This window comes from Engraulis encrasicolus, chromosome 19 (assembly GCF_034702125.1).
Source record: "Engraulis encrasicolus isolate BLACKSEA-1 chromosome 19, IST_EnEncr_1.0, whole genome shotgun sequence".
Taxonomy (NCBI): domain Eukaryota; kingdom Metazoa; phylum Chordata; class Actinopteri; order Clupeiformes; family Engraulidae; genus Engraulis; species Engraulis encrasicolus.
The window spans coordinates 37,220,875-37,233,268 of record NC_085875.1 but is presented as its reverse complement, the minus strand read 5'-3'; the positions used below and the strand labels follow the sequence as shown (position 1 = coordinate 37,233,268).

Here is a 12,394-nt window from a genome sequence, read left to right as displayed (position 1 = left end):
CCCTGACCATCCGTAACTCCGACTCCCTGCATTCCTTCAAACGCCACCTCAAGACCCACCTCTTCAAATCTGCATACGACACATAACTCATCACCTTGCTGTTCATGGTCTATCTGTTTTTTCCCTGTGTGTGTGTGTGTGTGTGTGTGTGTGTGTGTGTGTGTGTGTGTGTGTGTGTGTGTGTGTGTGTGTGTGTGTGTAGCATTTATGAATGGGCTGCATGAATTCTGGAAAGAAACGGCTAAAATATTACACAGTGTACCTTTAATAATAGCTGAATTTTAGAACGCCAGATCTGCCTGCTCCCTGAACTACAGTACTTGTGAACCTGGGCGGATTTTCAGATTTGCCCATCGCCCCAACCCCTAGGCAGCTGGACCTACAGTGCCTACTGGGGCTGCCGTTAGAAAGGTGAAGATGAGAGTAAGTTAATCTTTCAGAACGACAATTACCCGTAGCACTCGCCTAATTCGACAAAAGAGTGGCTTCACCAGTATAAGGTCGAAGTTTTGGAATGGACCAGACAGAGTGATCTGAGGAGAACTGTGCACAGGAGATGCACTCGCAACCTGTCTGATTTGGAGTGCTTTTGCAATGAGCCATGCTGATAGACACTTACCCAAAAAAGACTGAGTGCTATAATAAAAGCCAAAAGGTACTGACAACAAAGTATGAGTTTAAGGGTGTGTATATTTAGGTAACCATGTAAATTTTTTTTTTTAATTTTCTATTTTTCCCTTTAAAGCTTTGAGTTTGTTTCTGAATTGCATTGTACAGGTTTTTCTGACATTATTTTTACATCACAAAAACCAGACATTTCAAGAGGGGTGTGTAGACATTTTATAGCCACTGTATTTCAAACCCTCCTTGAAATGTCCTGGAAAATGATTTCTTAAAACGGGTGGGAACACTGCTAGTGTTATTGCTGCTGCAGAATGATCAGAACTGATGCTCATGTAGCCCTACATGTAAACATAGGGTGGTTTGTAGGGATGTGCCGATCCGCACCGAAAACCGAAACCGTGGCAAACCGCAGTCCATGTACTGCCCATAAAAATATCTATTAACGCATTAGCATTTGAGACCACAGGACGACAAAATTAAAATCACACCATTTTCATATTATAAGCCTATAATATTACAAACCATAAGTAGGATATTTAGTGATAAGTCCGATTCTATCAGCCAATTGAAAGAGGGCATTTGGAATTCTTACACAGACCAGCTGACGACAGTTTAAGTGCAAGTGCAGGTTAGCACAAGAGCAGAGATGTATAGTAACGAAGTAAAAGTAACGAAGTACTGTACTTACTTTTTTTCCTCATACTTGTACTTTTACTGCACTACATTTTTCTGATGAAATTAATACTTTTACTCCGATATATTTTTCATGTGCTGCTTTCGTTACTCGTTACTCGTTTCTATGCCCGAGCGCTAGATGGCTCTGTCATCACCAGATATGATGGAACGTGTTCACGGTCAGTATAGGGAAATAAAAGCAGATCGCATTCTCGCGCATGTCTTTTGGCGCGGTCAGTGACGCTCAGTTGGCATTGACACTGGCATGTTGGCAAGATGGATGAGGTAGACGAGGTATCGCCATCAACATCAACGACACCAACCACCTCACATTGCGGCGAGGAGGAGGAGGATGACGGCTGCCATCCCTGGCCCTATTTAGATTCAATGTTCTCCTTTGAGGGACAAAAAGAGAATTCATTTCGTATGAAGTGTCTGCTCTGCCTGTCCTTGTAACTTGTGTTACAAAGCTGTCTTAATAACAAACCATAATGATATTTGCACTTCATATGAGACTTATTGTACAGAGCTCTAATAAACCAAATGGTATTCAAACTTTTGACTGACTTTTTTCCCCCCCATTTTTTTTAATGCAGTACTTTTACTTCTACTTCTACTTTTTACTCAAGTAGCAAAACTTGCAATACTTCTACTTGCTTTACTTAAGTACAACACATTTTGAATACTTTTGTCCTTCTACTTGAGTAAGGTAAGGAAAGGTTACTTTTGACTTTTACTCAAGTCATTTGACAAGATGATACTGGTACTTCTACTCCACTACTTTTCTCCAGTACTTTATACATCTCTGCACAAGAGGCACTTCTCAGACACATGCAAAAGGTCAAATTCAACTTGTGCATCATCACATTATAATTATAAATACAGTTCAATATTCCCTGTGCACCGTGCATTATGAATAAAAAAACAAGAACCAGAGAACTGAAAATCGTGACCTTGATACCGTGATATAGACCGAACCGTGAATTTTGTGAACCATCCCACCCCTAGAAATTGTTATATTAATTAGTAGTATTTATCAGTATTCTTTTCTCACACACTTTCAGACATTTAAGGTGACCACATTTGAATTCCAGGCCCGACCCCAATGTTGAAAAACACTGGACTAGCTTTGGAGGACCGGGTGTGATCAAAAAGAGGACTGCAACACCATAGAAGTCAAACAGGAGCAGAAAGAGCAGCCAGTTCTTTTTGTAATACACTGCTGTCGGTTCACTTTTTGGCCCACTAAATGTGGACTGACTTCAGTTCACATGATGGGACTAGGTTTGAAAATGCCCCTAGTTAGAAATCGAGATTCTTTGTTTTGTAGGCTATGCTACAGCAGATGGTATCATAGGCCATATTGAATGGAGACATTTTATTAATGACTGCTTTGACCGATATCTTGTTTTTTCCCCCATTTTTTTAATGACAGACTGCTGAAGTGTAGAATGTTCTCATTCTCTCATTACAAAACATCAAGGCCAGTAGGCCAGAAATGTTGATTTTACAATTATTATAGGCCTACTTTTCCTTGTTTCCATATAGGCCTAGGCTAGGCCTAGTTGACTTGTTAGGCTATCTGATTCCTTTTGCAGACAGTTCGACATCTATCTGGTTGCAATTCAGTCACATTTCCTATCTCCCAAAGAGCCAAAAACACGTCCAGTCAATTGCTCTTCCTCCTTCACGAATGAAAAAATCCTTCTGAACTTCCGAACAGTTCGACACAGTAAAGAATGGACTCCAATGCCCTGTTACAGGGCTTTAAATCAAACTCCAAATGATCACCCTGTTGTGTTGTCCCTGTGTTCAGCAAACACAGTCCAGTCCAGTATTTTGCTTTTGGGAACACTGATGATGGGCTAGACCCGAAACGTTTGTAACCCACTTTTTGTTTTGGCTTCTCTTTATTTTTGGCTTTTAAATACAGGTTCACTGATAGCATCAAGCTCCTGTGTGCGACTCCTTTTTCTTCCCACTGCAAACACAGTCCAACAAGGAGAGAAGTGCTGGCTCCATGATGTGTACTGTAGGCCTATACAGGCGGTAGCCTGAGATACCCTGATCAGATGCCATTCCAGACACGCTCTTCTCCCCCAAGAAGAAACCCATAGTGTACTGCAGATCCTCCATGGAAAGCATTGGAGTGAGTCAGCTCTCAGGCTGGAGGCCAGGAGACGTCCAGCAGATGAAAGCCTCCGTTAGCTTCCCTCAGCTTCTCCTTCTTGCGCATCTGCACCAGGGCGAAGACCACTCCAGACAGCGTGTTACGCCCATGCAGACCAGACCTGCTTAGCAGACGGTCTTCGTAGCTGGACCTAGGGCTAGGTTGTCAACAGAAAATGAATTTAAAAAAAAAACAGAATATGAATGAAATATACTGTATCGAGATACAATAATACAAATATGTAATGAAAAAATAAATTAGTAATGGCAAAGAAAAAAAGAAGGAAAGAAAGAAAGAAAGAAACGGTATCACTTTATTTAACTGTCCCTGTGATATTAATTAGATAGTGCAGCAAAGTAGCCTACTATGTATAAATAGCCAGGGGTGTCAAACTCATTTTGGTTCAGGGGCCATATACAAGTCAATTTGATCTCAAGTGGGCCGGACCAGTAACGTTATCAGGGGTGCCAATAGAGGTGGGCAAAGGGGACAGTTGTCCCGGGCCCAGGGAGATAGGGGGGGCAGAATTGGGACCTCATTACATTGTATGTATTGGGCTGGGGGCCCTTTCAGATGACTTTGTCCTATCGCAGATTTCCGCATTACATTACATCAGAATAACATTTGCTAGTCAATCACCTGGAGGTAATGAGGTATTGAACACCCGAAGTCTTAAGGCGGGCATACACTGTGCAATATTTTCAATCGTGGGTATTAAGCTCCTTCTCACACTGCACAAGGAAATTTAACGATTTAAAAGTTAACATCTCATGAGTCATGTCCTCACACTATACGAGCCGACAGTCGGATGCGAGCAGAATGCTCCCACTGTGCGACACGAAAGGCATGCTTCCCGGGTCTGCAGAGGAGGGAACATGCGCACCTGAGGTGGAGCGAATCGCGCTGCCCTATCAATTTGTGCATGTGTAGTGTCAAATCGGGTCGTAGCACTGCTTTAACTGTGCGATTTACTCACGAGGGACAACCAGGATTTCTAACAGTTTTGATTTTCTTGCGACCAAACGATTGCACGATTGTGAGGTGAAATCACTTGTCGCTACCCCATGTGCACTAGGCCAGTGGTTTTCAAAGTGGGGGGCCGCAAAGAGGTGCTAGGGGGGCCGCGGCAGGTTGGAAGAAAAAGTATAGCAAAATTATTAATAATTCATTAATTAATGTACACCAAAATATGCAAAAATTAACTTAACAATATTCCCATTAGTTGAGAACTGCATTATAATAATTTATTTAATCTCTGAATTCGGTATTTTATATATCCCAATGGGGCACTGACACACAAACCGATATTATGGTTGTAAAAGAGAGTGCACAGAAAAAAATTGTGTGGCACGGCCCGTGTCAGGGGGGCCTTGGCTGCAATCTATCGCCATATGGGGGGCCTCGTCAGGGTAAAGTTTGGGAACCACTGCACTAGGCTACAGGATGCAGACTCACGATTGACCTGCGATTGAGCAAGAAATTGTAACGACTCCCAAGAAGTCGTGCAAGTGACAAATCTTGGCAAAATTGGGAAAAAAGTCGCACAGTGTAAGTCCGGCTTTAGACAACTGAAGCACCTTTGTGATGGGCCCATTTTTAGCTCCGCCAAGGAGGGTATGTTTTCGATTGCGGTGGTTTGTCTGTCTGTTTGTTTGTCTATCAGCAGGATAACTCAAAAACTTATGAACGTACTATATGGATGAAATTCTTTGGAGTTGTTGGAAATGACAAAAATAACAACTGATTACATTTTGGTAGTGATCCGGATCATGATCAGGACCCAGGAATTTGTAAAAGATTCTTCACAATTGCATGATAGGGCAAATTTTGACATTCCAGTTTTTAACTCCACAAAAAGAATTGGCAGAGGTCTGCACTCTCTGAGTGTATTTCTAGTTTACTTCTTTTTTTCACATTCTCAGCCCTTATTTGTCAAGTCTGGGTACAGATTGAACCATCTTGCAGTCTGCATCCGGCCCCCGGACCTGATCTTACATTTATGTGGTACTCACACTGTACCATTTGGTTGGGCTTACGCACAGATACATAATATTACATGCCGATACATAAAGGCCTAGATACACTAAAAAAGACTGCAAAATAAAATGTTACCAAAGTATGCATTTGGGAAAGTGGTGTACTGTAAATGTCCGTGTAAAAAGCTGAACCCCACCTCTGTTCTCGGCTGCTGATGAAGTAGGTGCGGACGCCACCGTGCCTCTCGCTCACGCCCTTCACAAAGACGTCGCCGCGCAGCTCACGCTTGAAGCCGCGCTCCGCCAGGATTTTGCTGGTGGCCTCGGCTACCTGGATGCGTCCGCTCACCCCTGTGCTGTCCATGCGGCTGGCCAGGTTCACCGTCATCCCCCAGATGTCATACTGCGGCTTGGTGGCGCCTATCACCCCGGCTATCACTGGACCATGCGCAATACCTGGAGTTCATCATAGGAGAGTGGAATGAAAGGATCAAGACAATACATTTTTTTAAGGATTTGAGAGGTGCCGTAGTGTTTTAATGTATGCAAGGCTATTGGTGTACAATGTGAGTGTACTAAATGAATGAATTTGAATGGACAGTGCACAGCAATAATGGGTACACCCCTTTTTGACCAGACAGTATTTCAGTCAGTTCACAAGTTATTTCCAAAATGTGCATAGAGTAAGTTTAATACATCATCTGTTGAGCTTACAAAAGAAAAGTGAGGTTAATAAAATACAGTAACTTACAGGTAGCCTATCATAATATGTAACCGAGTGGTGTTACACAGATTTGGGGATAAAAACGTTGACTATACCAGCGCCGTTAGGGCACACCCCTAGAGATAACATACACAAAATAATTTACCCTGTTGGTTCAGATGAGGAGACAGCTGTTGCAAAACATAATTTATCTCATTCAATCCTTATAAAAATCCAGTTCCACTGGATATTCAGATGCACACACCAAAGAGTCACTAGGGCTAATCTCAACTGGATCCAATCAAGGTAGTTATACAGTGCCAACAAGCATTAGGCTGAGGAATGATAAACACTGAGTGACTGCCAGTAATTTGAACGGAGAATACACACTACATGGTGAAACCTAATACTGTACACAGCAAACCAAATCCGTACAGCTAAGAAAAAACAAACAAAAAGAAAATAATTGTTAAGTAAAAGAATCATAGCACGCAAAGGTCAAATGGAGTTCACAATGTAGTAGTATACTAATGAATCAGGCAACTCGTATTACACACGAGCGTAGGGCTGCACAATTAATCGAAAATAATAGAAAATGTGATATAATTGTGATATCGAAATCGTGATTTCAATCTGTATTTAATCGTGGCAATAGTGACCTACCTTCGAAAATGTCCTTGAAGCCAGAACATACTGACAGGCTGGCATTTCCGGCCAGAAATCTGATGACCTACTGTAAATTCCATGCTATTGCATTTTACATAATTATTACAATTCATTTTATTTTATCATCCCGTATATAATTAATTCTTGGTTATATTTCATTTTGTTGTGATTTTTTAAAAATTCGGCAAAAAACAATAATCGTGCTTAATAATCGTGATTATGATTTTGACCCAAATAATCGTGATTATGATTTTTTCCATAACCGTGCAGCCCGGATACTATACTAACTCAGATGCCTGAACTTTGCTACGGTTAGTTTACACAATTATACAGTCCTCACCAGACAATGCTTCAGAGAGCCACTTCTCAACCCCAGGAAGTGAGAAAGTGAAGCAGTGTGTCAGACAGTGTAAGGCCTACCCAGGGTAGTGTATGTATATGGGCGCATGAACAAGACCACACGTCACAACCTGCCTCAATTAAAAGAGCTTGCAGCAAAACATACAAAGATCCCATAAAGGAAAGACGGCAGCGTCCCCCAAACCTCGCCAGCTACCAGCAGAATAGTCCCAGCTGTAAGCACGCTGTTGACGAACGCGCTTTAGACCAATTTAGGTAACTGGTAGTTCATCTCGATGATGAAGCAGCCCGTCTCAACAAAACACCTGGTCCTACTGGTTACACATATTTATCCATTTCTGTGTCTGCCATGGTACAGCTGAGCATCCTCTCTCCCTCCCTCTGTGCTCCTGCATGCACCTTTATGAAATAGTACTCTGTGTCTATCTGCTGGCAGAATAGATGTGTACCCCCGTCATTCTCATTGGCAACTGCCACGCACAGAAGTTAAAAACATGCATGCACACGAGTGGCTTCTGAAATGCACACCTGGTATGCACATGGGGCAGCCATGGCATAGTGGTTAGAGAGGTGGACTCACGATCAGAGGGTTGCAGGTTCAAATCCCACCCTTACCTCTTCCTACACCTCTATTCATGGCTGAAGTGCCCTTGGGCAAAGCGCCTAACCCCACGTTGCTCCAGGGACTGTAACCAACACCCTGTATCTAAAAAGTTGCTCTGGATAAAATAAGTGTCAGTAAGTGTAACGCAATGTAATAATTTAACATCTGCTGTCCCATGGCCAGCTTTACAACCCGTTATTCTTTCATCAGCTCTCTCCCACCCACCATGTCCCACACCGTCTGAAGTATTACGTTTATTCCCTTATGTGCATCGGACAATGAGAATGTCGGTTAAGTAGAAGTATGATCCTGCAGCTTTTTTCACGAGATTCAACAGATGTGCGTAATAACAATACTTTTTAAAAAGCCGGATTAAATTTAGGTAAGTCCATATTGCTTACAATGCACACTAACAGACTGCTCATTTGTTTTCCCTTCACAGTGACATTATTCCATAAGCTGTGGCTGTGTAGGCTTACCAGACTGTCAATTTTAAATGTTGTACCCAAGCGAAAGCTCAAAGAAACTTGGCTAACAGCCTGTGACACTGATGAGTGCCCTGGGAAGTCAGGACATGTTCAGAATTAAAATCTCAAATACAATCATGCACCTGTACACAACACCTGCACACAACAGTGCCTGTTACCTTCCATCTACCCAGGGCTGTAACGAGACATTTTCAAATACAGAGGTCAAATAGTGTGTGCTATACTGCATATTGTACGCTTAGAATGCTTCAAACTCTTCAGTCAAAGTCTTAAGATTGTTTTCATTAATCACTGTCTTGAGGATAAATGGCGTAGCGTATACTTATCATTGTTGATCATATATCCCTTTTCACCATAGATAAATGTTACATTTCTGAGAAAAAATACCGGTGACCTGACCTCTGTGTCCTCAATGGTAGTTACGGCCATGCTTCTACTGTATATGCCACCAAACGCCTGACATATCGTAGCCCCATAATGCACGCCGTATCACCAGTGGGACGCTGTAATAGTCATTGAAAGGTTAATTACCGTAGTACGTGTAACACCTACAACGCCGTATTTTAAATACGGACTGAATTTATTGTTATTGTATATAACACAATATATAATAATAATGTTATTGTCTCATTATCATATTAGACTGTCTGTTTATGTCACAACATGTGGACTAGTTCACTGGCTTTTTTCTTCGCTAAATCTCTAAAAAAAATAATAGTAGATCAAAGAACGTTGTCTTCATTGACAATCATTTTATAACAGCCCTTTGATATCCATTTGATATCCATGTACAAGTCAAATAAAGCCAAACTTTGTGTGTTCAAACACCTGGCACATTCAAACACCTGGCACAGATGCCCTGATGAAGGCCAATATGGCCGCAACGCGTAGGCCCATGTGTTTTTAAACAGAATTGCCATGTTAAATTAAAGGTTTTAAATATTTTTCTCAAATCTCAGAGTGCCTCTGCTTTTTCCTTCCTGTTTTTGGACCTGGGACATTGTGTTCTGAGCCAGAATCTATTTCCTTGAATGGATGTCCCTTTATTAAATGCATTTGTTACTTAATTAGTTTCCAGTCTGCCTGTGGGCCATCATGAAACCAACCAGTAACAGACAGAGGGTGCACTGACTGGGAATGAACAATGAAACCTTTCAACTCAAAATAATATCTCAAATTAAGACAATTAAGATCAATAGATCCGATCGCTATCTCCTGTGTTCTGGTATAGTCCTGGCAATATCCCAAACTAAGCGACATTCATTTCACTAGGACTACGTTTTCGCCAAAAGGCTTATAATTTTCTAAAAGAAAAAGAACAGTAAGCAGTGCATGGTGTCTTTTGAATTTTGTTCATTGTTCACCTTCTACTGGCTCACACTTGCACCTGCATTGCTGAGGGCTTGTGCACAAGGACTCTCTTGAACTTTGTTTATAATATTTTGTTGGAAAGTTTAAATTCATCCTTTAGCCCCATAATACAGTAATATAAGTATGTGTAGCCTTCAGTGGATCCTCAGTCTTAACTGTGAACTGTGCAATATTTTTAGTAGTCTTATTTCCAGAATTCATGTTGCACAAATGTTACCTTTTTCCAAAATACTTACCACCACCATCAAATTCAATTGTACTCATTATGACAGGGAAAATTACATTTTTCATACATGAAAAGGTGGAACTTCTCAATGACCGCCATTTTGAATTTCCAGAAATACACATTTTAAGCTGTAAAATTTACTGTGCTTTGGTCATACTAGCAAATATGAGTTAATTACCGGTACTCAGCAAATATTCATGAAAAGATCAAATTTGACAATATGCAGCAGAGTTTCAATGAGCAGCATAATTGCAATACCTACTCTGGCCATCATCTTACACAGTACACGTTTAAAGTATGTGGGGAATCAAATTTGTCAGGAGGCATACACACCAATGCGAAGCTGGAAGTTGTTGGCTGTGATTTTGTTGATCTCCTTCAGTGTCTCTTGCATCGCTAGAGCGAACAGCACTAATTCACTGAGGTGGGCCCATTCATCTGCACTAGACTAAGGGGAGAAAAAGAAAAATCAACCATTACAAGGAGGCAGATTTTTAAATGCAATATTGTATTATTAATCATATAATATTAATAATTAATAACGAATAATGATTAATAATATTAATAATATTGTATGAGGCAATCAGAAACTTACGGGTCTGTCGGGAGACAATCCAGACGCAGCCATGTAACAACTGCCGATAGTCTTGATTTTCTCAATGTCTTGGAAGTATCTCTCATCAAGAAGCTAAACAATTAGAATGTATTGATAGATTTAATTTTAGATTTTTGATTTAATGATATTTATTTAGTCATTATTTAGTCATTTTGAATGTGTAAGTCTTATAACCTACTGCTAAATCACTCAGACATTAACCCTTTCTTAACATTTAACTTCAACCAAGTTCTTTGTATATTTACCACATAGGGCCTACTTGAGAGAATCGGGAAGAATTGTGAAGAAGATGCATTTAGTGAAATATGATGTTTGCTCAAAGTTCACTCAAAAGCCAACATAATTTTAGTTAACTATGTGATGTGGTTTACTAGAAATTAAATCATGTATTTGCTTTTATTCAAGAACAGAGATTGTCAAATAAAATCAATCAATCGATCGAGCAATCAATCAGGAGAGGAACAAATAGGGTGGATAAAGGTGTGTTTGCAGCGAGTTGTTCACCTTACCTCATCAAAGTCAGATATGATTTCATTAAGGAGCCGTAAGCACTCTATGTCTTGATTGTTGAGCTCCTTCTGTTCATAGTAGTCAGTGAACCCAGGAATGGAGGCAAATAACACCCCAACCCTCTCATAGGACTGGGAGTAAAGATCCTGTGAAGTCAAGAGAAGTAGGATAACAACACCCTTTGAATAAGGTTTATGCCATTCAGTCGGCCCAAAGCATTATGTGTTATTATTAGCACAGACACTGTCTACAATACAGTTTTCTCTCACTCTTACAGTATGGGCAAGGGCAGCCGACAAGGGGGGTAAAAACAGGTATGTTGTCTCAGGCCCAGGGAGAGAAGGGGCACATAATTGGGTCCTCATTACATTGTATGCATTGCGTGGGGGGCCCTTTTAGATGACTGTGGCCCGAACAATGCTGACAGTGGCCGTCAGAGCATGGCGGCTCAGAATGTTGAAGAAGTGTTGGTATATGTGTTCATACTACGTGATGCAATTTATACCAGCATCACAAAGCATTGCAGGGGTGTTTTGTCAGATGACAATGATCGCCATGGCTTATTTTGCTTCCTGTCAGACGACAATTGTCATAACTTATAATTGCAGGCTGCCTTCCATGTGAATGCAACTTGCATCGGTAAGACATGAAAACTACTTTCAGCCTTGGCCAAGACCCAAATGATGTTGCATAAACCAGGTTGCACAACATTGGGGTTGATACCAGTAAAGCAAGTACAAAGCGGATTCCAAAAAAGTTGGGACACTTGGTATTTTGTGAATAAAATCAAAATGCTGGCATTTTCAAAACATTCAATATGTTAATAAGGTAGAGCGTTGTGTATAGACAACATATCAGTTGTTAAAGCCAAGCAGAATGATTGTTTTGGGGTAATTATGTGATCATTTAAAATTTCACCCTTGCAACAAATTCCAAAAAAGTTGGGACAGGGCCAATAAAATGCTTTTAATGTTGGATAAGACTAAACACAACACAAGGGAGGAGACTTAACATTTAAATACTTTGACTGATGGCATGATTTTATCCAAAAAATAGATATTTTCATATGCGAGACATGATTTCAGTAGCTCAACTGATAGGTGTGTTCTTCAACTTGTTTACCTTCTTGTTATGCTTAATATGTGGCACATCTTGACTGCAAGAAAACATTTTTGTCACCTGTTTACTCTTATGATGGAACCACACTGTTGGAACATAGTAGAGATTGGATTTGCCATCATTATGGGGCAATATCTAAAGGCTGTGCTCCAAAATATAATGCCTTGGTAGCTATGTATGCTGTTTAAAGTCTGAATATATCATTCAGCCCTCATTTTAATGCTCTACATGAGTAAGAAGACCATAACCAAGGAATCTCTGCACCACTTTACCATCATATATGCTG

At 40.7% G+C, this 12,394-nt stretch overlaps 1 protein-coding gene across 1 annotated transcript in view; it reads right to left on the bottom strand.

Moving 5' to 3' along the window:
* Positions 1–2,744: 2,744 nt before the first annotated feature.
* si:ch211-132f19.7 (adenylate cyclase type 8) overlaps positions 2,745–12,394 on the bottom strand; it is a 30,663-nt gene continuing 21,013 nt past the window's right edge. Inside the window, exons 15-19 of the mRNA XM_063184300.1 lie at positions 10,989–11,135; positions 10,459–10,551; positions 10,197–10,311; positions 5,643–5,901; positions 2,745–3,626 (exon numbers count right to left, since the gene is read on the bottom strand). Of these exons, the coding sequence (XP_063040370.1) occupies positions 3,461–3,626; positions 5,643–5,901; positions 10,197–10,311; positions 10,459–10,551; positions 10,989–11,135 (780 nt within the window). The 3' untranslated portion in view covers positions 2,745–3,460. The remainder of the gene's footprint in view (positions 3,627–5,642; positions 5,902–10,196; positions 10,312–10,458; positions 10,552–10,988; positions 11,136–12,394) is intronic.